Source organism: Chiloscyllium plagiosum, chromosome 32 (assembly GCF_004010195.1).
Source record: "Chiloscyllium plagiosum isolate BGI_BamShark_2017 chromosome 32, ASM401019v2, whole genome shotgun sequence".
Lineage (NCBI taxonomy): Eukaryota > Metazoa > Chordata > Chondrichthyes > Orectolobiformes > Hemiscylliidae > Chiloscyllium > Chiloscyllium plagiosum.
The window spans coordinates 43,066,278-43,093,006 of record NC_057741.1 but is presented as its reverse complement, the minus strand read 5'-3'; the positions used below and the strand labels follow the sequence as shown (position 1 = coordinate 43,093,006).

At 41.5% G+C, this 26,729-nt stretch overlaps 1 protein-coding gene and 1 long non-coding RNA gene across 2 annotated transcripts in view; one reads left to right on the top strand and one right to left on the bottom strand.

Moving 5' to 3' along the window:
- LOC122539577 overlaps positions 1-26,729 on the bottom strand; it is an 83,027-nt gene that overhangs the window by 5,376 nt on the left and 50,922 nt on the right. Inside the window, exons 3-4 of the long non-coding RNA XR_006309123.1 lie at positions 23,666-23,775; positions 12,537-12,654 (exon numbers count right to left, since the gene is read on the bottom strand). This is a non-coding gene — a long non-coding RNA (uncharacterized LOC122539577). The remainder of the gene's footprint in view (positions 1-12,536; positions 12,655-23,665; positions 23,776-26,729) is intronic.
- Positions 1-26,729, top strand: part of anpepb (alanyl (membrane) aminopeptidase b) — an 86,844-nt gene that overhangs the window by 29,351 nt on the left and 30,764 nt on the right. The window contains exons 6-13 of the mRNA XM_043674558.1: positions 9,532-9,645; positions 13,473-13,616; positions 13,694-13,759; positions 13,850-13,915; positions 15,063-15,232; positions 16,295-16,368; positions 16,989-17,122; positions 23,965-24,020. Of these exons, the coding sequence (XP_043530493.1) occupies positions 9,532-9,645; positions 13,473-13,616; positions 13,694-13,759; positions 13,850-13,915; positions 15,063-15,232; positions 16,295-16,368; positions 16,989-17,122; positions 23,965-24,020 (824 nt within the window). The remainder of the gene's footprint in view (positions 1-9,531; positions 9,646-13,472; positions 13,617-13,693; positions 13,760-13,849; positions 13,916-15,062; positions 15,233-16,294; positions 16,369-16,988; positions 17,123-23,964; positions 24,021-26,729) is intronic.

Here is a 26,729-nt window from a genome sequence, read left to right as displayed (position 1 = left end):
TGTTGAGAGGGTTCTGCACTTGCCACTGGTTGCTGCTATCTTAGTTTATGCTTGATAATCAGCAAAGTGATAGAGGCAGTTGTCGTGCAATAAAGAAATACATGCTCAGCTATATCCAGCTCACTGATGCTCAGTTTGGTTTCTGTCAAGGCCACTTGGCTCCTGGCCTCATTACAGTCTTAGATCAAAAAGTGACAATAGAGCTGAATTCCAGAGGTGAGGTAAGAGTTGACTTCTCTTGACATCAAGGCCGCATTTGACAGTGAGGTGTCAAGGAGCTCAAGAAAAACTGGAATCATTGGAATTTGAGATAGCTTTTCCACTGGTTGGAGTCATATTTGGCACAAAAGAAGATAGTTGTGGTTGTTGGAGGTCAAATCCTCTGACAGAACATCTCTGCAGGAGTTCTTCAGGAGAGTGTCCTAGGCCCAATCATTTTCAGCTGTTTTATCAATTGAGATGAGATGCATGTGCCTTATGTTAATATTAATTGTATGTTTATATTCATGTCAGGTTTTTAAGTTTGGATTTTTGTGAAAGCTTTTGGTCTTTCTGGAACCATGCTTTTAAACTAGTTCGTGGCAGAGAGGATTTGATTGCAAGGACCGTGGAGTGTTAATGAAAGTTTGTTTATATTATGAGGGTTTAGATATTTTCTAATCAATCTGTTCAGAAATGTAGGGATCAGGTAGGACATGAACTCAGGCCTTCTGCTCCAAAGGTAGGGCTGTGATACATGGCACACTTTGGGAGTTTATGACAGGAGAGATAAAATATTAAAAGATATTATGTTGATTTTGGGTTTAGGAGAGTTAAGCATTAATCATAACTTTGAAGATCTGACTGAAGTACAATCTCTCTCTGAAAAAGGAGATCATTCAGAGCAGTTCAGGAAATAGGTTACCTCGGTGAAAGCATGTAATTTGTGAAACCTCTAGAACAGAAGAGTTTGGTTAGTACTCGCAGATTGTGACAAAGGCCAAATCTACATTCTCATTCTTATGAACGGTCAATGGAAAATGTCTCACAGCACAGGACTAGAACTGAGGAAAAGCATTTAATTTAAACTCAGAGATTTGATAGAGAAGGAATTTCTCTGGATTTTGACTGACTATAAAGATTTGGAAGCAAGTGGGATTTTGTTTGTTTTAAAATCTTTTAAGCTGTATTATATTTAGAGAACTTGGTTTGGTTTATTTTAATTTCTTTTATGTAATAAATATCTGCTCTATATTGCTAAAACCAAATCTATATTTTAATTTTTGGGATTGGGCTTGTCCTGTAATAACACAAGCTGGGATCATAACACAGGACCTTTCCCTTCACTATAAGGTTAGAAGTGGATATGTTTACTGTTGATTGCACAATGTTCAGCACTATTTGGGACTCTTCAGATACTGAAGCAGTCCATATCCAAATGCAGCAAGAGCTAGATATTATCCGGGTCTAAGCTAATAAGTGGCAAGTAACATTCATGCCACACAAATGCCAGATATTGACAGTGTCCAATAAAAGAGAATCTAGCTATTGCTAGCTTGACATTCAGTGACACTCCCTTCACTGTTTCTCCCACTATCAACATCCTGGGAGTTACTATTGATCAGAAACTGAACTGAACTGAACTAGCCATATAAATACTCTGGTACAAGGACAAGTCAGAGTCTGGGGATACTGTAATGAGTAACTCAACTCCTGATTCTCAAAAGCCTGTTCACCATCTATAAAGCACAAACCAGGAGTGTGATGGAATATTCCCCACTTGCCAAGACAGTCCTTGAAGTGTGTCCTGTGTCCTTCTGGTAATCACTTGTCAGGACAGCTCGGAGTATAAGGCATGTGGAAGTTCTGTTAGGAATGTAGACAGTGCGGCCTGCCCAATGAAGATGATTGACAGCCATCAGTGCCTCAATGTTGATAATGTTAGCATGAGACAGGGTACTGATTCTGGAGTCTATTCCGCCACTGGATTTGCATCAGTTTAAAAAGGCACACTGATGATATTTCTCTTAGGATTGAAGATGTCTTCTGCACATTGTCCAGGTTTCCAATGCACACACAAAGGCAGGTAACAATACAACCTGCTTTTTTTAAATGTATATATTTATTGAAAAATGTTTTCACTGTTTTACAAAAACACTAACCACAAAAAGTTATAAAAGTACAGAAAAGTAGAAATAATATTGTACTGTTATGTTACAAATCCTCTTGCAAGGATGCCTGCCTTGAAGAAGTTTTCCTCCTCTCTCTACAAGAATCTCAGGGAGTCCCTCTCCCACTGCAACTCCCAGGTCATTTCCTCTGCCCTGAAGCTCTTCAATCATGTCGTGACTCTATGCTAATAATAAACTGCCTACCATTCTTCAAGATACAATTGACTCGTATTTCCTTAACTTAAACCAAGTTAGCACAAACTCAAATTAAATAAAATAACATTAAAGTAAATTACCATCCACTAAACTTAAATTACACTACATTGTACTATATTACATTACTCCATTCGCTGCACTTTCATCAAGGCTGCCGTCCACTGGAGCAACAATGATTATAGTCAAGATGAGAGCAAGAAAATCAATATTTCAGACAAAAGCCCTTCAGGATGAAGGCTTCTGCCTGAAACGTCGATTGTCCTGCTCCTCGGATGCTGCCTGACCTGCTGTGCTTTCCAGCACCATTCTAATCTTGAATCTGATCTCCAGCATCCGCAGTCCTCACTTTCACCCAACAGTGATTATACCCGTATGTAGCAGCCCTCCCCCCCCCAACCCCCGGGGTCTCCGGACTACCATATACGGCCCTCGAGGCTATATAAAGGCCTGAATCAATATTGCTGACAGATCCATGTCTATGTAGTTTAGAAAGGGCTGCCACGTCTTATAAAATTGTTCTGTTCCGTGGTGCACTGTACTTGTCAGGTAATCCTGAGGGATGTGCTCCATCACAAGTCTTTGCCACCCTGCAAGACCTGGAGGTTTTTCTGATATCCAATTCGTGAGGATGTTCTTCCTTGCACAGTGCATAAGAATGTTGAATAACCTCTCTCCGTGCTCACCCAAAGAGGGAAGATTCGGTAGCCCCAAAAGAAGGGACACCGGATCCTCCCTAACTTCCATTCTCAGGATCCTCTCCAGCTCATTCACTATGGACTCCCAGTATCCGGGGATCATGTAACAGGACAAAAAGCAATGTGTAAGGGTGCCAATACTGTTTTTACATGTGGGACATTTCGGGGAACACCTTTCTTAAACATTGCTAACCTCTCTGGCAGCATATGGGCCCTGTGTAGGATCTTCAATTGCATCGCTTGTGCCTTATTGCACATTGAAATCTTCTTTACATTCCCCCATACATCTTCCCATATTTCCAATGAGATTTTTTCCCCTAACTCCTGATTCCAAATCTCATGGAGTCTCTCCATATCCCCCAGGGCATTCCCTCTCTGCAGGTGATGTATGGTACTATTGAGAGAGCGCCCCCCCCATTGGAGCACTCTACATTCTACATATGACTTGTAGGGCTGGATCAAGAGCATGGTCTTCTTCTGTATGTAATCCCTAACCTGGAAATATTAGAAAAGGACCCTATTAGTGTTTCTGACCTAATTGGCTAAAAGACATCAAGACTTCTCCCTCAAATAGATCTCCAAGACAGGAGATTCCTTTACCCTCCCATGGTCTAAAGCTAGCATCCATTGACCCCAGTCTAAATCCTGGGGCTCTCACTATCGGGATGAATGGCGAAGTCTTAAGCAAATTCCCTCACCCTGCCACATCATCCTCCACGCTTTTACCGTATTTATGATAATTAGACTCTCACAGTGCTCAACTACCAACCCCATCTTATCCATCAGCAGTAAGTTTATGAAGGGATATTTTACCTGTGAGGCCTCCACATCAAGCCATATCGACTTCGAGTCATTACGCACCCATTTGCATACATATAACAACAGGGTGCCTATTTGATATCTCTTCAAATCTGGGGGATCCATCTTGCCATTTCCTGTGGAAGTTACAACTTGGTAAATTTAATTAAGGGGCACCTACGGCACCAAATAAATGATCCAAGCCATCGCACAAACCTCTGCAGCATCTCTATGGGTAATAACAGCGGGAGCATCCTCAGGATATAACAACCGGGGAAGAACATTCATTTTAAACAAAAGATGGAAAATTATAGGCCAATTAGCCTAACCTCAGTTGTTGGTAAAATTCTAGAATCCATCATTAAGGATGAGGTTTCTAAATTCTTGGAAGAGCAGGGTCGGATTAGAACAAGTCAACATGGATTTAGTAAGGGGAGGTCGTGCCGGACAAACCTGTTGGAATTCTTTAAAGAGGTGACAAGTAGGTTAGACCAAGGAAACCCAGTGGAAGTGGTCTATCTAGACTTCCAAAAGGCCTTTGATAAGGTGCCAAATAGGAGGCTGCTGAGCAAGGTGAGGGCCCATGGTGTTCGAGGTGAGCTACTGGTATGGATTGAGGATTCGCTGCCTAACAGAAGGCAGACAGTTGGGATAAAAGGTTCTTTTTCGGAATGGCAGCCGGTGACAAGCGGTGTCCCGCAGGGTTCAGTGTTGGGGCCGCAGCTGTTCATGTTATATATTAATGATCTGGATGAAGGGACTGGGGGCATTCTAGCGAAGTTTGCCGATGATACGAAGTTAGGTGGACAGGCAGGTAGTACTGAGGAAGTGAGCCAATGAAGAAGGATCCGCTGGTACACAGGAGATGATGCTAAATTTCATTATTGTTGATCTCTGTTCTCACTAGGAAGAGATTCCCAAGGTATCAGAATTGAGCCTCATTGCTGCCAATTTGTAGCACGGGACAAGTTAGATTCCAGAATGAAACCTGGCCTACAGATCATAAGTTTTATTTTTGCAATTTGATACCGTTGTTGTCAGTCACTTAACATATTCACGATTACTTTGAATTAAAAGAACCTGAAACTTTATTCCACAAAAAAGGGAAAAGAAACTACTTCATACTGTACAAGAACTGGTTGTATCAGATATCAGTTACAAATATCAGAAATACGGATTCAGACTTTGACCCTCAGCATCAACCTTACAAATACTCAAACCTTAGTGAGCATTAATATGTTTCCACTTTGAATCTCCTTGTTTGGTTGGTACGATGTACCTGGTTTCTTTTTGGAAGAATTGTGCATTTGCTCAATGTTTTCTTCTTTAATTAATGTATCTTTGCAAGACCCTTAAACTGAAAATGTGTTGCTGGAAAAGCGCAGGTCAGGCAGCATCCAAGGAACAGGAGAATCGACGTTTTGGGCATAAGCCCTTCCTGAAGAAGGGCTTATGCCCGAAACGTCGATTCTCCTGTTCCTTGGATGCTGCCTGACCTGCTGCGCTTTTCCAGCAACACATTTTCAGCTCTGATCTCCAGCATCTGCAGCCCTCACTTTCTCCTCGAAGACCCTTAAACTGCTAACACAATTCACTCACTCAATCGCATTTGTTTCTTAAACCCATGCATTCAACGTCCTTGTAGGATGTTTTCCTTTCTGAGACCTTAAAGCTTTCTGTTTCTGGAGCTTTTTCTTACGAACTTCTAAGCCACTCAGGACTTCTTTTCTTCTGCTGTCTGTTTGGTGACTGTGAAAGTGCACTTCTGATATTTCAATCCCTTTCTCTCTGAATGACCTGTTTCTCTCTTTGAAAGAAACCTGCCCTCACAAATCATCTTGATGGTCTCACCTTTTCAAAAGTAAACTTGTTTTTGTCTCCTGTATCATAGGACACCTTGTGGCTAGGCAACAACCTATTCTTTCTCTCTTTTACTCTGTTTTCTAAAGCACTGAGCTATTCACTTCAAGCGCTTTCAACATTTACCAAAGTCTGATCATGCTTCATATAAATTTATTAGGTCTTCTTTCAGCAAAACCACTTTATTTTTCCACTGATAAAATTTAACTTCACAGTATATCATGATTAGATTACCTACAGTGTGGGAACAGGCCCTTTGGCCCAACAAATCCCTTCGAAGAGCAACCCACCCAGACTCATTCCCCTACATTTATTCCTTCACCTAACACTACGGGCAATTCACCTAACCTGCACATTTTTAGACTGTGGGAGGAAACCCATGCAAACACAGGGAGAATGTGCAAACTCCACACAGACAGTTGCCTGAGGTGAGAATTGAACCCGGGTCTCTGGCGCTATGAGGCAGCAGTGCTAACCACTGTGCCACCATATCCTAAACTTTTACATTTGTTTTCATGGTTCTTCTGAAAAGTCAAAAATCACACAAGACTGGGTTATAGTCCAACAAGTTCATTTGAAACTCTAAGCTCATGGAGCCCCTGCTCCTTCCTCAGGCAGCTAGTGAGTGACAATATATCAAACACAGAATTTATAAGTAAAAGATCAAAGGGTCATACAACTTTTGCAAATGTATTAAACAAAGCTAGGTCAAAGACATTCAGCCTCTGATCTTCAGGTAAACATCCTCCAAGGTGGACTCAGGACACGCAACAACACTGAGTTGCCGAACAGAGGCTGATAGCCATGTTTGATACGCATGAGGATGGTCTCAACAGGGATTTGGAATTCATGTCACACAGGTGACCCCACTACATCATAAACTCTCACAAACATGCACACTCACTCTCACAGACCCTGTCTTATAGGCATATACTCCCTCACATTTGTACACACTCTCGCACACATATACTCCCTCACATTCACTTGCTCTTAAGCGCACACGCACACACACATACACATATATATATCTATGGGGTGAATTTGCATTTGCAGATTTGAATTTGCAGATCCATTATATTTCTTTTAAAACACACTGTCTGTAGACAGTCAGTCACTGTGGCATTTTATAAATTCCTATTTTGGAAATAAAACCAGTCTGGCTCCTGGATGACATACAAACAGACTGAAACATGGCCTCGCACTTAAAATACATTGTCTCACCTGAGATGTCACCTTTATTCTGGTAACTTTGGGTTTTATCTTGGGGTAGTGACTTGAAAGAAATTCTGGGATTTATATATTAATCAATCGAAACCTGCACATTCATTCTAACTGACTAAAGACTTAACAGCCATCTAGGTTTGTTCAAGGCATTTACATAAATTGTATGGCCCTCTGATCTTTTACTTATAAATTCTGTGTCTGACTAGCTGCCTGAAGAAGGAGCAGGGGTTCCAAAAGCTTGTGGCTTTTAGGGCAACACGGTATCTCACTGGATAATACTGTTGCCTCACAGCTCAAGTGTGAGGGACCTGGGTGCCACAAGAAATAGGAGTGGAAGTAAGGCCATTCGGCCCATCGCGTCCTCTCCACCATTCAATCATGGCTGAGGTGCATTTCAATGCCACTTACCTGCACTCTTCCCGTATCCCTTAATTCGATTCCAGCCTCGGGCGACTGTCTCTGTAGAGTTTGCACATTCTCTCAGTGTCTGCGTGTGTTTCCTCCAGTTGCTCCAGTTTCCTTCCACAATCCAAAGATGTGCAGGTTAGGTGAACTGGTCATGCTAAATTGCCCATAGTGTGCAGGGACATGGAGGTTAGGTGTATTAGTCAGGGATAAATGTGGAATAATTGGGGAATGGGTGTGGGGAATACTCTTCGGAGGGTTGATGTAGACTTGCTGGGCCAAAGGGCCTGTTTCCACACTGTCGGGATTCTATGATTCAAATAAACCTGTTGGACTATAACGCAGTGTCATGTAATTTTTGACTTTGTCCACCCTAGTCCAACACATGCATCTCCACTTCTTAAAAGTAACTAACATTATGATCTGTGGTCTAAAAAAATCCCTAAGTTTCCAATCATCATCTCTAGCCAACCATCCTCTGTTGTTAATGTTGATATATTTCCAAGCCAGTTGTGAGGCAGATATTGAGACACCTTTCTTATTGGATAGGGTTTGTTAACTATTCAGTCTTACAGCTCCTTCAAGTGTATCAGGTGTTCTATTCATACATATTTCCTACATCAATCTGTTCAGAGATATTATTTACACACCTTTGGAGCAGACAGAACTTGAACCCAGGTCTCCTGGCTCAGTCTTAGGGAACTACCATTCTACCACAAGCATCCACTCCCTCCATCATCAATGCTCAGTAGCAGCAATGTGTACTATCTACAAGATGCACTCCAGAAATTCACCAAAGATTCTCAGATAGCACATTCCAAACCCTGACCATTTCCATCTGGAAGGATAAGGGCAGCAGATATATGTGAACATAAGTTCCCTTCCAAGCTACTCACCAAACTGACTTGGAAATGTATTGCAGTTCCTACAGTCAAAATCTGGGTCAAAACCCTGGAATTCCCTCCCTACTGGCATTGTGGGTCAATCCACAACAGATGGACTGCAGCGGTTCAAGAAGGCAGCTCACCACCATCTTCTCAGGGGCAACTAGGGGAAAATGCCCATATGCCACAATTTAAAAAATGAATCATTTTGTGAAGTTTTAAATCAGATATTAACATTGTAGCTTCAACAGATTGACACCTCATTTTAGGTATGTCTGGTGTTGCTCACGATATGACCCCCTGCACTCTTTTGTGATCTGGTACTCAACACTAAAGGGGCACTACATTGTCAGAGTATCAGGCCCAAAGAAGTGCTGTACTGTAAGAGGGACAGTACTGAAGCAGTGCTAAACTGTTGGAATATCTAGCCCAAAGGAGTGCTGTGTGGTTCGAGGGTCAGTACTGAGGCAATGCTATATTGTCAGAGGGTCAGTGCTGAGGGAGAGCTGCACTGTTGCAGTGCTGTCAATCAAACCAAAGTTGCATCTTTCATCTTGGGTGGCTGTAAAATATCCCATGGAATTACTTGAAGAAAAACAAGAGAATTTTCCTCAAAGGTGGTATGTTGCTGAGGTAGAGAGAGAAAATGACTTGGGTAAACCATGACAGTAAAAAGTAGTTGGAGGTTGGACTGTGAACCCCCATCAGATCTGTAGGGGTGACCAGACGTGGCACCACTACAAGAGCAGTCAATGCAGTGAAACTCAGCTGCAACTATTGTGAGCAGGGATTTAAACCTCAGTTGTGATAATGAATAATAAATTGAATAATTTTGGCCTGTCACCAGTTAAGATCACTTTGGTTCTCCAGCGTTGGTATAGTTTCTAACATACGGTTAACAAGCTGTCCATGCTTAACTGTATTACCTATTTGAGCTGCACAACAAAAACAATTTGAATCTAAGTAGTGCTAATAGCGTAGAGACATTGCAAGATGCTTCATATAGATACAACCAGACAAAACTAATGTTGAACCAATGAAGAAGATTTTAGGAGATTGGGCCTGAAACTTGATCAAAGATGTACATTCCATGAAGGAAATAAAATTGATACTGTTTTCTGAAATAGCATTCTGTTACTGAATAATATAGCTACACTTTCTTGCAATAACACATTTGTCTTGTAAAATGATACTGTCACTCACCTCTTGTTTGAGAATGAGTCTGTTACTTTTCTGAAGTATTACAGCAGTTTATGGGAAAATTTATACATTCTAATGTTAACTCTTTCTTTCTTTCAGTGGTTTGGAAACCTGGTAACGATAAAGTGGTGGAATGACCTGTGGCTGAATGAAGGATTTGCTTCTTATGTTGAATACCTAGGAGCAGATGAGGCTGAGCCAGAGTGGGGTGTGGTAAGATGATCAGGGTCAGAATTGTTAAAAAAGACCTCTTATGAGCAACTTATAAAACATTAAGTTGCTCATAAGAGAAAAGATAAAAATGACTTGAATCTGATAGCATTATCCTGATTGAACTGATTTATTGAGATCCGAGACTGATAATTCTCAAAGTTAGTCAATTTACAGATTAATTTCACCTTCTATTGTAACTACTGATGTGATGAATAGTTATTAACATTATGCTCAACAGTTAAAGAAATTGTTGCCTTACAGTTATCAAAAAAAAGTACACACTCAAATCAAATTCATTTTACTGGTTGAGTGATTCTGTGACTTTAAGACTGTTTTTGGTATTAGAAGGTGAACAGCTATCAGTATTGATGAGCTATATGGTCTGCATTTTGCTGCAAAGTGATGGTGAGTCTAAAAGTACCCATCATTATCTATGCACAAATTGGAAAGCAACTTTTCCTGAGCAAAACAACATAATCATTTGGCTATCCAGGGCTTGAATATTGCTATAAAAAGAGACAGTTTGCAATCATCAGGACACAGTTGTTAGAATACCAAATCTCAAAGAGAATCACCATTCATATTGCATGAGAGAAAGGTGCTGTTCAGTTGGCAAATAGGTGCTGATTAATTAAGGAATTGCCAGAGACAGTGCTGTGAGGAGCTATTGTACTTTCATGGGCTTGTTTAATTTAAAAAACCCTACAGAATGTCTGTGGGCAAAGACAGCTCAATGAATGGTCAAACAGCCACTGTTTGCTCAGTGCTTACAGCAAAGTCTGACCTGGACTCTTGAGCTTGAGAAGAGATTAATGTAGTTCTTACTGAGTTTGAATCCGTGGCTTAAGGCTGCTTGTGTTTTATCAATAAAAATCCACGAAATCATTTGGAAATCTAGTAGAAAATAAAATAATTTCAAGGCTGTGCTCATGACCTTGGAGTAAAGGATCAAGATTAGAAGTGTCTGTGAGTGATACAGTCATTTGATTGTTTCAGGTAGCATATTCAATTCCTTATATTATTGCAACATTTAATGATAATTGAGATACAGAAAGCAATGTTGGGACAGATGACCAAATGCTAGGAACAAAAGTAGATTTTAAGGAATGTCTTAAAAGTGGAAAATGAGATAGAGATGTGGAGAGATGAATGATAGATATTCCAAAGCTTGGGACCCAGGGAACTTGCCCTCGCAAATCAGAAGTCAATGAAAATTGGGAGAAAAGTCTCTACTGATTGGAGTCATATCTAGCACATTGGAAGATGGATGTGATTGTTGGAGGTCAGTCATCTCAGCTCCAGGATATCTCTGCAGGAGTTTCTTAGGGTAGTGTCCTAGGACCAACCATCTTCAGTGGCTTCATCAATAACCTGCCTCTATCATAAGGTCAGAAGTGGGAATGTTCACTGATGATTGCATAAAGTTCATCGCCATTCGCGACTTTTCAGATATTTGAAGCAGTACATGTCAAAATGCAGCAAGAGCTGGACGTATCCAGGTTTGGGCTGACAAGTGGCAAATGACATCAATGGCTATTTTCAACAAGAGAATTCAACCATCTCTCTTGATATTCAATGGCACTACCATTACTGAATTCCCTAGGCCACTGATCAGAAACTGGATTACTCATACAAATACTGTAGCTAAAAAAAAGGTCGGAGGACAGAAATTCTATTGCAAGTAACTTAACTCTTGACTCTCCACTCTAGTACAAGTCAGGAGTATGATAGAATACTCCCCTCTTGCCAGGATGGGTGGAGCTCCAACAACAGACAGGAAGCTCAATACTATCCAGAACAAAGCAGCCTGTTTTATTGGCACTACATCCACTATTTTCAAACTTACTCCCTCAGACACTGATGCACAGTAGCAGCAGAGTGCACCATTTACAGTGTAGTGATTGTAACAAGATCAGCCAGGTGGACCTCATTGAATATAAATTCCCTGTTTGAGATCGTTAATCTGGTCCAATCAGGGATTCCTGGCTGAGAGATAAAAAGAGGATGTCTATGCTATATGCATTGTTTTATTGTTTGGTTTATCAGACTATTTGTATGTGATTGCATTTACTGTTTCATTTTTGATAATGTAAGGTGGGATTCGAGGTTCGCCCTTGTTTCCCTGTGAACTGGTTGCAGGGTTGGGTTTGGGGTCTGGCTTTGCTGCCCCTTTCCCCTTGCTGTTTCTTGTATATGGCTGCTCATGTTAACTTAAAAATGTGTTGCTGGAAAAGCGCTGCAGGTCAGGCTGCATCAAAGGAACAGGAGAATCGACGTTTCGGGCATAAGCCCTTCTTCAGAATTCCTGAAGCAACACATTTTTAAGCTCTGATCTCCAGCATCTGCAGTCCTCACTTTCTCCTGCTCATGTTAACTGTTGGTTTGTATTTTGTACTGTTTAATAAAATAAAAAGAGGAGTGTGAAACATTCTGACACTCAGAGCTGGCTCTGAGGGAGCTGGACCAGTGTCAAAGACTTGCCATGTGTAAGCAGAAGGTGACATGGAGCGGGATACTGGCCTCTGTGGAGTTACTTCAACAGATGCACTGCAACAATTCATCAACGCTCCTTAGGTAACGCCTTCCAAACCCACAATCACTACCATGAAGAAGAAGGACGAGGTCAACAGATGAATGGGATCGCCACCACCTGAAAGTTTCTCTCCAAGACATTCACCATCCTGACTGGAAATATATCGCTGGACCATCAGTGTCATTGAGTTACAATCCTAGAACTTCCTCCCTAACAGCATTGCTGGTTTACCTACAGCAAACGGAACACTGAAGTTGTTTAAGAAGGCAGCCTTCTCAAGGGTAACTAGGAATGGGCAGTAGAAGCTGGCCCAGTCCCTGATGCCCACATCCCATGAAAGAATGAAAAGCAAATTTACCTTCAGCCAACAATGGTAGATCAGTCGTAATCAAGGAGACACAGCAGGCCAGAATGTAGGATGCATCCAAACGTCGTTGGATTGAGATGAAGTTACTGAGGTAGTAAGTAGTAAAGCCCTGAAGGAATTCAAAATAAAGAATAGAATGTTTAAATCAAGATGTTAGTAGGCTATGAACAAGTGAAGCTGAGAGAGCACACAGCAATGAGGCAACATGGCTTGGTATGAGGTAGGTCACAGGCCGATGAGTTTTAGATTACCACAAGGAGAGAGAAGGACGTAAGAGATCACCCAGCAGAACTATATGATGATAGTTCATTGCTATTTACTTTGTGATCAGAATTTACTTATTTATAATAAACAGCAATTCTCGTTAAGTACAAGAAATTGGTGAATGTTTTCTGTTAGACAGGTAAATCAAGGTCTTTGCATTCTATGATTAAATCATTAACTCTTAGAGTGACCTCAGGACTAATGGGACTTGACAATCAATACACTCCCCAAAGTGGATCATGACAATAACTACATTATGAGAGAAACACTTAATGCTAACAGACTACACCTTGACAATATCCTTGTTCACAGTGAGATCAGGTCTGTAGGACTGAACAAATTTCACTCCAGCACCAACCTTTGCATTACTTATTCATGTTCCCATTATCTAGAGAGCATTATGTGCCCAGCATGGCCAACAGAGCTAGGCATTCAAAATATGAATTAAACAAAAACTACTTTTTTTCTCATTTCAAAACTCTTCGCTTTTCCTGAGTTACAGTACAATTTCCTAATCTTTTAAATTTACCATTTAGAACAAGTTTGTTGAATAAATATTGTTGAATAGATTCCTGTAATCTTAAGAATCCTCATTACAAACTGTACTGAGATGAGAAATAAACCTTTTTTTTATTGATTGACAGTAGTTTTCTCTTTCCACAGAAAGATCTAATTGTACTGGATGACATTTACAGAGTTTTTGCTGTTGATGCTTTAGCATCCTCTCATCCTCTCTCCTCTGAAGAAACTGATATTAACACACCAGCTCAAATTAATGAGCTTTTTGATGCAATCTCATACAGTAAGGTAAGTGAATTTTTCTAGTAGAATGTGTAACTTGGTTATTGTGACTCTAACAAATGTATGACTGGTTTTCTCTACAGGGAGCATCTGTCCTTCGCATGCTTTCTGACTTTCTGACTGAAAACATATTTGTCAGAGGACTCAATGTAAGTCTCCATGTTAAATTTTATTTAATTTTATCAATTAATCTGAAATGTTTTAGTTGTTGAAATTTTCATAATTTAATTTTTTTATAGACCTATCTCCGTCAATTTTCATATGGCAACACGATATACACAGACCTCTTTGAGCATCTGCAGAAGGTTTGTATTTGAAAAGATTAAAATAATTAAAAACAAAATGATGTTTACTAGCAACATTTATGACTGAAAACACAGGTGCTGCAAATTTCCATTTAAAGAAAGATAGCACACAACTATTTTTAATAGTGGCTAGTGTCTTGTACGGTGTTAAACAGAGTTATTGTTACTCATTATTATTACCTCTAGTTATTACTTCACTCTCCAGCATCCAAATTCAACAGATTTAAAGGGATGCATTTTTGGAGCTCTCCAGTTTGGGGAAGCAGTGATAATGTCACTGGTCGAGTGATCCAGAACTCCAGACTAATATTCTGGTGACTTGTGTTTGAAACCCATCATGGCAGATGGGAACATTTGAATCAGTAAATTTTGAAATTATAAAGCTAATTTAATGGGGACCATATAATGATTCGATTGTCATAAAAACCTATCTGTTCACTAATGCCCTTTATGGAAGGAAATCTGTCATCTTTACCTGGTCTGCCCTAAACCCACAGCAACAAATTTAACTCGTAAGTCTCTGAAGTAGCTGAGGAAGTTGTATCAAACTGCTGCAAAGTCTAAACAAAGGAATGGAAGTGAACAGAGGGTGATGCAATAGCTGAGTGGTATTATTGTTAGATTATTAATCCAGGAAATCAGTTAATGTTTTGGGGACCCCAGATTTGAATCACACCATGGCAGATGGTGGAATCTGAATTGAAAAATAAATCTGGATTAAGAATCTATTGATGATCCTGAACCAGAATGTTAGCTTTGTGTAACATTGTGGGCGGCACGGTGGCACAGTGGTTAGCATTGCTGCCTCACAGCGCCAGAGACCCGGGTTCAATTCCCGCCTCAGGTGACTGACTGTGTGGAGTTTGCACATTCTCCCCGTGTCTGCGTGGGTTCCTCCAGGTGCTCCGGTTTCCTCCCACAGTCCAAAAATGTGCAGGTTAGGTGAATTGGCCAAGCTAAATTGCCATAGTGTTAGGTGTAGGGGAATGGGTCTGGGTGGGTTGCGCTTTGGCGGGTCGGTGTGGACTTGTTGGGCTGAAGGGCCAATTTAATTTAATCTAAATAATTAAATTTAGCTGGATGTGAATCTCCTGTTCAGACATTATTGAGCGATGACCATGACACTGAATCTCATTTCCTTTTTCAGGCTGTTGGTAGTTCTATCAATTTGCCGACAACAGTTGGTGAAATTATGAGTCGATGGACACTACAGATGGGTTTTCCAGTTATTACAATAGATACGACAACTGGAACTGTTACCCAAAAACACTTTCTTCTTGATCCAAATTCAACTGTGACTCGTCCTTCAAAATTCAAGTAAGTCTGATCAGGAAATTGAAGGCGTTTTAGTCTGCGAAATGTTCTGATTTTTTTAACAGTAATTATTGAACATAACATTGTGAAAAAGAATTTTAAATGCAGATTAGAAATTAAAATGTAACATTTTGCATTTTTCTAGCAGACACCACCCAAGGTTAAACTCACTGCTAAATGGAGTTGAAAACTCTTGGTATTTTTTATAATTAATGAGTACAAAAACAAATTTGTATTTATGTAGAGCCATATACAAACTCATCAGTTCAAACAGTTTGCTATGAAATGCGAGAACTTGGGTATTATTTTAACAAATGTGACAGTCAGACTGCTCAGTCAGGACTCAAATAGGGCAATGTCATGAATGAGCAGCTCCCTTGTTATGATGTTGGTGACTGCAGTTTTAACTGAAATAAAATCAATGAATAATTGAACCTGACCAAAGGAGGTCACTTCTGGGCCTGGGTGTCCCTGGGGAAGGAGCACAGTCTACCAACACCCTCAAGGTTTTCAGGGAGAGGTGGGCATGCGGTGCATGGAATGTTTTATTTCTCCCTCCGATTCTATTTTGATTTAGTTCCTGCCCTCTCCTTCACCTTTGATCACTCAGCATTGCCTTTTGTTGTGAAGGGCACTGCTTGTCACTGGCCACTCGAGTGTTTCCTTCCTTCCTGGTGATAGATTATAAATAAAGATTTCTGCACTCGTTGTTCTTCACTGTGTAGTATACCTGCTCGCGCGCGCACACACACACACACACACACACACACACACACACAAACACACAAAACATGGGTGCTGGGGAATAAATAAGGACTAGCGCTGTTTGGTAGAGATGTGGGGGTTTATGAGAAAAAAAGAGAAAGGGCCAGTTACAGGCAGTGGATGGCAGAGCAAATCTGTCCCACGCATCAATCATCCTTTCCTTTATGCAGGTCACTCCAAGGTAATCAGTTTGTGTCAGAACTTTCACAGCCTTCAATGGTGAGAGCTGTGCTAAGAATGACAAATACTCCCACGTCAATAATAGTATTTTTGACGAATTCATTTTTTTGTGTATTTCAGTTACACTTGGATTGTACCAATTACGTGGACGAAAGGAGGAATAGAGAACAGTACTTGGTTACTGGATCCCCAAAGTATGAATCTTTCCATATACCCCACAGAGATAAGTAACAATCTGAGTAAATTGTGGCAGATTAGAGGCTACTTGTTTAATGGAAATAGCACAACTGTAATTTCACAATCATGGAAAATGCCTAACAGCCCAATACTTGCAAAACTGGGCCTACTCTCCCTACTCTCAAGTATTCCTGGCTCTACAGGATTCCAGCTGAAAATGTGTTGCTGGAAAAGCACAGCAGATCAGGCAGCATCCAAGGAGTAGGAAATCGACGCAAGGGCTCATGCCTGAAACGTCGATTCTCCTGCTCCTTCGATGCTGCCTGACCTGCTGCGCTTTTCCAGCAACACATTTTCAGCTCTGATCTCCAGCATCTGCAGTCCTCACTTTCTACAGGATTCCAGTCAAGGTCAGGCCTTTTTATTGCCTACATCATTTTCCCATCATGTACTTAGGATTGTACTTACCATTTTAGATCAGCACATGGTGAGTGCATGTAAAGGTAAGTTTAACATCTCATCCGAAAAACAAAATATCTGACAGTGCGGCACTCCCTTGGCACGGACCTTTCGACGGTGCGGCACTCTCTCGGCATGGTCCATTTCCCTAATGAATATGTTTTAACTGTAACAACAGAAACCATTCTGGAAATGAAATTGCATGGAAAGGAGTGGCTGGTGGCCAATATTAATGTTACGGGATATTACAGAGTGAATTACGATGAGACAAACTGGAAGAAACTTGTGAATCTATTGTTAACAAATCATGAGGTGAATATAATCTTTCTCCTTTGCTTCAATTACACTATTGTACTTGTTATTAAGGAACTGACAGAACACTTCACAATTTCCAAATCAAAGTTCAAATTGAAAGAAAACTGCTTATAGATTAGAACCTGAAGATAATGCAACAGGAAATGTGTTGACGATCCCTAATCAACTTATTCCTCTCTAGATGATTATAAATCCTATCTCTTAGACCTTTTCCAACACTTTACCCACAACTGAAGTAAGGCTCACTGGTCTATAATTACTAGGGTTATCTCTACTCCTCTTCTTGAACAAGGGAACAATGTTTGCTATCCTCTAGTCTTCGGGCACTATTCCTGGAGAGAATGACAACATAAAGATCAAAGCCAAAGGCTCTGCAATCTCCTCCCTGGCTTCTTAGAGAATCCTATGATAAATCCCATCCGGCCCAGGGGACTTATCTATTTTAACACTTTCCAGAATTGCTAACACCTCCTTCTTGTGAACGTCAATCCCGTCTACTCTAGTAACCTGTATCTCAGTATTTTCCTCAACAACATTGCCTTTTTCAAGTGTGAATACTGATAAAAAATATTCACTTAGCACTTCCCCTATCTCCTCGGACTCCACACAACTTCCCACTACTGTCCTTGATTGGCCCTAATCTTTCTTTAGTCATTCTTTTATTCCTGATATACCTATAGACAGCTTTAGGGTTTTCCTTGATCCGACCTGCCAATGACTTCTCACGTCCCCTCCTGGCTTTTCTTAGCTCTCTCTTTAGGTCTTTCCTAGCTAACTGGTAACTCTCAAGTGCCCTAACTGAGCCTTCACATCCCATCCTAATGTAAGCCTTCTTCTTCCTCTTGACAAGAGATTCACATTCTTTAGTAAACCAGGGCTTCCTCACTTGACCACTTCCTCTCTGCCTGACAGGTACATACTTATTAAGGACACGCAGTAGCTGTTCCTTGAATAAGCTCCACATTTCAATTGTGCCCAGTCCCTGCAGTTTCCTTCCTCACCCTATGCATCCTAAATCCTGTCTAATTGCATCTCCCCCAGCAATAACTCTTGCCCTGTGGTATATATCTATCCCTTTCCATCACTAAAGTAAACATAACCGAATTTGGTTACTATCACAAAAGTGCTCACTTATCTCCAAATCTAACACCTGGCCAGATTCATTCCCCAGTATCAAATCCAGTGTGGCCTCACCCCTTGTTGACTTGTCTACATACTATGTCAGGAAACCATCCTGCACACACTAGACAAAAACTGACCCATCTAAAATACTCAAACTAGAGTATTTACAGTTAATATTTGGAAAGTTAAAGTCCCCAGTAAGAATTACCTTGTTACTCTTGCTCCTATCCAGAATTATCTTTGCTATCGTTTCCTATACATCTCTGGAACTATTCGGAGGCCTACAGAAAGCTCCCAACAGGGTGACTTCTCCTTTCCTTTTTCTAACCTCAGCCCATACTACCTCAATAGACGAGTCCTCAAACTTCCTGTCTGTTACCGTAATATTGTCCTTAACAATGCCACACCTTCCTCTCTTTTACCACCTTCCTTGTTCTTACTGAAACATTCCTGTCCCTGCTCCATCCATGTCTCCGAAATGTCCACAACTTCGAAGTCCCAGGAACCAGTCCATGCTACAAGTTCATCCACCTTATTCCGGATGCTCCTGGCGTTGAAGTAGACACACTTCAAACTACCTTCCTGCTTGCTGGTGAATTCTTGTGACCTTGAAGCCTTATTTCTGATCTCACTACTCTCAACCTCCTAGACACTGAAACTGCAAGTTAGGTTCCCATTCCCCTGCTGAATTAGTTTAAACCCTTCCGAATAGCATTAGCAAATTTCTATAGTTAAACTTACACAATAGGTACTGAAGTGATGGCGTGTGCCTCCCACAGCATCCTTGGACATTAAAAGATGACAGTGCTGCTCAATTAATCATGTAAAGTCTTTGTTGCTAACCCAGTATCATTGAGATGCCAATATTCAAGTTGCAAGGAGCAACTTGCCTTTCGTACAAATTGCCTTTCACCAGCATTTGACCCCTAAGCATGTTCACTCTGCGTGCTTTGCAAATGGGCAATTAAGTAATTCCAAATTAAATGTAACTGGAGTTTGCACATACCTGGTTCATGTATTTGCTCCCTCACTGTCCAGCCCAGTCTTTTGTCCTGACCCTGGACATTTCTCAGCCATTTTCCAATTGCACCTCACACTGTGAGAACGGCAAATGATGGCAGGGGTCAGAGCTGGTGGTGGACATCATCAGCGCTTGCTCACCCTGGTCACTATGTAGTCCCCACCACCTGAGCCTGCAAGTCCCCTTTTACCTCGTATTACCCCGACAGCCCATTTCCATTCATTCTCTTCATGTGGAGACGCACCATATTGAACCTTGCCTCCAATTGAAACAAAAACAAAAATTGCCTGAATAACTCAGCAGGTCTGGCAGTGTCTATGGAGTGAAAGCAGCGTTAATATTTCATGCTCAGTGACCTTTCATCAGAACTTTCTTCACTATCCCCTGAAACTCGCTCTTACATCCTAAGGGCGCCCACCCTGATTCTCTGTGCTTCCCAGCAGAGGTCATGAGGTTGGGCACTGCCAATAACACCCTTCTAATGGGTCTCATGCACTCCAAGTCTGTTCAGCAAAGCCTCCCGCCATACACCATAAGCTCAACCCATTAATGTCCTTGTTCCCATCTTTACAAATGCTTTCTCCCTCAGCCTCAATTCCCCCATCTCTTTTGGCAGTGAAGCCACACACTCCCTGCACCAACAGCCCCTTGCTGCCTCCTGAATGATCAATGAAAAAAATCGCCAGGACTTTATTTGCCCCAGACATCTGACTGACCCTGACAAGGAACCCCTAGTCATGACTGACCAGATCTCTACCACTATGTTTACAGCTCCCTAACTGATTATTTGATTTCTCTCTGCTGTGTGCGAAATCGCGTCTCACTAACAACGAAGTTTTTTGAAGAATTAACAAGTAGGATTGATGAAGGCAGAGTGATGAATGTGAACTATATGCACTTCAGTAAGGCATTTGACAAGGTTCTGCATGGTAGACCGGTTAGCAAGGTTAGATCACATGGAATACAGGGAGAACTTGCCATTTGGATACAGAACTGACTTGAAGGTAGGAGACAGATTGGTGGAGGATTGCTTTTCAGACTGGAGGCCGGTGATCTGTGGTGTGCCATAAGGATTGGTGCTAGGTCCACTGCTTTTTTCATTTTATACAAATGATTTGGGTGTCAATATAGGAGGCATGGTTAATAAGTTTGCAAATGACACCAAAATTGGTGGTGTAGCAGATAGTGAAGAGTACAATGAGACTTTGATCAGATGGGCCGATGAGCGGCAGATGCCGTTTAATTTAGATAAATGTGAGGTGCTGCATTTTAGAAAGGGCAAATCAGGACAGCATTTATACATTTAATGATAAGGTCCTAGGGAGTGTTGCTGAACAAAAGGACCTTGGGGTGCAGGTTCATAGTTCCTGAAATGCTTGCCTTTATTGGTCAGTGCATTGAGTGTAGGAGTTGGGAGGTCATATTGTGACTGTATAGGACATTGGTTAGGCCACTTTTGGAATACCGTGTGCAATTCTGGTTGCCCTGCTATAGGAAGGATGGTGTGAAATTTAAAAGGGTTCAGAAAAGATTTACAAGGATGTTGCCAGGGTTGGAGGGTTTGAATTATAGGGAAAGACTGGATAGGCTGGGATTATTTTCCCTGGAGTGTCGTGGGCTGAGGGGTGACAGTTTATAAAATCAAGAGGGGCACAGATAGGGTGAAAGCCAAGGTCATTTCCACAGGGTAGCGGAGTCCAAATTTGGAGGGGAAAGATTTAAAAAGGACCTAAGGGGCAATGCTTTCATGCAGAGGGTGGTGTGTGTATGGAATGAGCTGTCAGAGGAAGTGGTGGAGGCTGGTACAATTACAGCTTTTAAAAAGCATCTGGATGGGTATATGAATAGTGAGGGTTTAAGGGATATGGGCCAAGTGTGGCAAATGAGACTAGATTAGGTTAGGATATCTGGTCGGCATGGACGAGTTTGAACGAAGGATTTGTTTCCATGCTGTACATCTTTATGACTCTATGCTGCTGCTGGTCCTACGGGACTGACTGCTGCCCACTCCTGGGACTGCAGTCAGACAGATTTCTGCCCATCAATGACCTGAGTGGACAAGTGACCATGGCCATATACTGTGCCTGTGACTAATGGGTACCAGGAACCCCGGATTGAAAATGTGTCTCACCCCACCCGCAGCCCTTTGTCTTGGCCGAGGTCATGACCCACTCATTGTCCAACATGGCCATTTGGTTGAATACATGAGCAGTTTTGTTGCCACAGAGACAACTAGCACATACCTTAGATGTTAGATTGCTGTCTCAATGTATTGTACAGCAAGAGTCAGCTGCACCCGGTACTACTCCCTCAGGACAACTAGACTACCAGTGTGTTTGCACTGAAGAGCACCTCAAAATGGCATTATTGGGTGTCTTTGACTGGCTTTAGCTCCAGTGTGCTAACAGTCTTGGTGTGGTAAGGGAGGATCCTGAGAGAATCTAGGTAGGCACGGTACAAGTGAGTATTAAGCAAGCAAGTCAGTGGCCCCAAGATGCAGCTTGGTTCACTGTATGAGTAGGTGCCTATCTCTGTTCAGCATCCTTGCAGCAGCCTCTCAATGCTTGCTCTGGTATGCCCTACAATGCAAGTCTATGCTTCCTGAGCATCCTGCAAGTGGATCAGAGATGCCATGAAGGGCATGAGAGGTTGTTAAAGTCAGATGCCATATCCGTGGATGAGGAGTGCGTACAGTTGCAGATTGTGCTCTGAGGTGCTGAACAACATGGACACTCCTCACAGCCAGTGTGTATGATATCTGCTTTGACTTCCATATTGTGCTTTCTCGATGTTGAGCTCATTTGGAACATTTTGTAAAATAGAAAGTGGAATATTAATGAGGTGGGTCATCGCCCGGATGCCTGTCCCCTGTGCAAAATGTCCCTGCTGCAGCCTTTCAATACTGACTAGAAACTGAACTCAACATTGAAAATATTAAATATTTACATTATTAATATAAATATGGTATGAAGCCATGTAAATACTGTCTGCAAGAGCAGGTTAGAGGCTAGGAATCCTTTACTAAATAACTCACATCCTGACTCCCCCAGGCCTGTCCACATCTACAAAGCACAAGTCAGGAGTGTGATGAAATGCCCTGGATGAATACAACTCCAACAATATTCAAGTAGCTTGACACCATCCAGGACAGATCAGCCCATGTGTTTGGCACCATATACTCAAGCATCCACTCCCTCCACCACCAACGTTCAGTTGCAGCAATGTGTACCATGTGCAAGATGCACTGATGAAATTCATTAAGACTTCTTAGACAGTATCTTTCAAACCCATGACCACTTCCATTGAAAAGAACAAGGCCAGCAGCAGATACCTGCACCACTTCAAGTTCTCTTCCAAGCCCCTCACCATCCGGACTTGGAAATATATCACCATTCCTTCAGTGTTGCTGGATCAATCCTGGAATTTCCTCCCTGATGGCATTGTGGGTCGGACTACAACAAATGGACTATAGCAGTTCAAGAAACAGGTCACCACCATCTTTTCAGGAGCAACTAAGTGTGGGCAATAAATTCTGGCCAGTGACGCAGATGTCCCATGAGTGAATTAAAAAAAGCAGTGGCTAATGAGGTAGTGGATATGTAAGTGTGCATTTTTGCACATTTTGATAGATTCTGGAAAGTAGCAAATGTAATCCATCTTTTGAAGAAGGGAGGGAAGCCAAAAATGGGAAACTGTAGGCCAGTTAGTTTTACATCTGTCATCAGGAAGGTGCGAGAATAGATCATTGAAGAGATTATGGCTAGGCATGTGGAAAGTCCCAAGATAATCAGAAAGAATAATCATGGTCTTTGAACTGAGTATCTTGTTAAGATATTTACTAGGGTGGTTCAGTGGTTAACATTGCTGCCTCACAGTGCCAGGGACTCTGGTTTGATTCTACCTTTGGGCGACTGTTTGTGTGGAGTTTGCAGATCCTCCCTGTGCCTGTGTGGGTTTCCTCCGGGTGCTCTGGTTGTCTCCCAGAGTCCAAACATATGCAGATTAGGTGAATTGACCATGGGAAATGCAGGGATAGGGGAGGAAGTGGTAGGTCTGGTCAGGATGCTCTTCAGAGGGTCTGTGAGGACTCAAAGGGCTGAATGACCTGCTTCCACACAACTGGTAGGGATTCTATGCTAGGCCCCACTGGACTTCTCATCCTCTTCTCCCACGAATCTTGCTCCATGACCCTCACACCCCTGTGTGTATGTGTGTCTGTCTTTGTTCTTTGTGATACTTTGATCTTTTACTATAAATTCTGTGTCCTATGATCCTGAAAAAAAATCCTGAATTTTTTAAATGAGAGAGAAGTATAACCTTACGCAAAAAGTACTGAAACCTTTGTTATGACCAGCTGAAGAAACTGAACCGAAAGGAGCCAGCCCTGTCCTTCTCACCTGGTCAGAATAAGGCTCAACAATCTCAGTCGAATAGCTTGTGTTCCTTGCAGTTCCAGTGTTTTCCTAGTTGCAGCCGGTCTCTTCACAGAGTGTTCTTTTCAAAATGTCTACGATATCAAAGTATGTCACGTCAATTATTTTCAAGATTAATATTTCAGACACCTTAATAGTAAGGTCTTCAAAACAATTCACCATTATTTATATGTTCCATCTCAACTCAGATTGTAAGTTAGTACACAATACCCAGTCTAGGGATACCATTCAACTTTAAAATGTTTTCCATTTCTCTTTTACAGCATTTACCAGTCATTAACCGAGCACAGATAATGGCCGACTCATTTAATCTTGCAAGGTAAGTCGCGTACAACTTGCATGGATCTAAAAATCAGCAAATTTAATCATGCAGTGAAAGGTAACATTAGTAACACTGCTGTAAATATGATTCTTGTTGTAAAATATGATTTGGAGATGGCGGTGTTGGATTGGGGTGTACAAAGTAAAAAATCACACAACACCAGGTTATAGTCCAACAGGTTTAATTGGAAGCACTAGCTTTCTGAGCGCTGCTCCTTTGTCAGGTGTTGTGGAGTATAAGATTGCAATACACAGAATTTACAGCAAAAGTTTACAATGTGATGTAACTTGGCTGATAGCCAAGTTTGGTATCCATGGGAATGGCCTCAACTGGGACCTTGAGTTCATATCACACTACAGGTGACCCCATTGCATTATACACGCACACAGACAGATGCACACACAGAGACACTCCCACACACACACACATACTCTCTCGCAGATACCCATAACCCACTCTCCCCCCCCCCCCCACACAACCCCCCAAATGCACAGTTTGTGGGGTGAATCTGTATATGCAGAATTACATTTTACTTTGCAAAAACTGCATGAATCCATGTAAGATTCTGTAAATCTTTTTTTTAGAATAGAATCAGTCTGACCACTGTGGCACAGACAGACAGTCTCACACAGGGAAGCTCACACCCTCAATACATTAACTGGGCCAACATGACACCAATTGTCAAAGTTCACTTGAGAATGTAACTTATAAAAAAAGTTTTGTGATTTACATATGAAAGAACTGAAAGCAACATGGTCATTCTAACAGGAGAGACTTAACAAACAATCCAGTCTAATTTCAGTTACATCACATTGTAAACTTTTGCTATAAATTCTGTGCGTTACGATCTTATACTCCACATCCACCCTGATGAAGGAGCAGCATTCTAAAAAGCTAGTACTTCCAATTAAACCTGTTGGACTATAACCTGGGTGTTGCGTGATTTTTAACTGTTGTGAAATAAACATTCAAAGCATTCTGTATTAAAAAGATGATAAACTACATGCCAGAATGCTGCAAGACCTGGATATCCACATTTGGGCTGACAAGAGGTAAGAAGCATGATTTGGAGGTGCCAGTGTTGGACTGGGATGTACAAAGTTAAAAATCACACAACACCAGGTTATAGTCCAACAGGTTTATTTGGAAGCACCAGTGCTGCTCTGAAAGCTAGTGCTTCCAAATAAACCTGTTGGACTATAACCTGGTGTTGTGTGATTTTTAACTTGGTAAGGAACACAAATGTCAGGCAATGACCATCTCCAGTAAGAGAGAATCTAACCATTACCCCTTTACATTCAATGGTGTTCCTGTCACTAAATCCATCACTATCAACATCCTGGACATTACCATTGATCAGAACCTGCTATATAAATACAGTAACTACAAGAACACATCAATGGCTAGAAATCCTGGAGTAACTTCTTGACATAGAAAGTAGGAGCAGGAGTAGGTTATTTGGCCTCTTTTGCCTGCTCCACCATTCAATATGATCACCCCTGTTCTTGTTTCTTCCCCAGATCCAACAGTCCCTTTAGCCATAAGAATTATATCTGACTCCTTGAAAACATGTTTTGGCCTGAACCACTTTCTGTGGCAGCAAATTCCACAGGCTCACCATTATTTTGTGAAGAAATTTCTCTTCATCTCAGTCCTAAATGGCCCACTCTCTATCCTTATTATAGAACTCTAGTTATAGACTCATGGAAACATATAGCACGGAAACAGACCATTGGTCCGACTCGTCCATGCCGACCAGATATCCTAAATTAATCTAGTCCCATTTGCCAACACTTGGTCCATATCTCTCCAAACCCTTCCTATTCATATAACCATCTAGATGCCTTTTAAATGTTGTAATTGTACCAGCCTCCACCACTTCCTCTGGCAGCTCATTCTATACATCCACCACCCTCTGCGTTAAAAAGTCGCCCCTTAGGTCCCTTTCATATTTTTCCCCTCTCACCCTAAACCTATGCCCTCTAGTTCTGGACTCCCCCAACCCTGGGAACAGACTTTATTTATTTATCCTATCCATGCCCCTTATGATTTTATAAATCTCTGCAAGGTCACCCTTCAGCCTCCAATGCTCCAGGGAAAATAGCCTGGCTTATTCAGCCTCTCCCAGTAGCTCAAATTCTCCAACCCTGTTCTGGACTCCCCATCATTGGGAACATTCTGCATTTTCTCTGACAAGTCCCACTAGAATTTTATAGATTTCGATGAGATCCCTCTTCATTCTTCTGAACTCCAGTGAGTATAGCCCTAACTGATCCAGTCTGTCTTCATATATCAGTTCTGCAATCCCAAACTCAGTTTGGTAAACCTTCATTGCACTCCCTCTGTGGCTAGAACATTCTTCCTCAGATAAGGAGATGAAAACTACACACACTGTTCCAGGTTTAGCCTCAACATTGCCCTGTATAATTGCAGCAAGACATCCGTGCTCTTATACTCGAATCCTCTTGCTAAGAAGGTCAATGTACCATTTGCCTTTTTTACCGCCTGATGTACCTGCATGCTTACTTTCAGCAACTGGTGTATGAGGACACCAAGGTTTCACTGCACCTCCCCCTTTCCCAATCTATCACCATTCAGGAAATAATCTGCCTTGAATTTTTTGCTACTTCACATTCATTCACATTATATTTCATCTGCCATGCATTCACTCACTCACTCAACTGTCCAAAACAATTTTAGTCATCT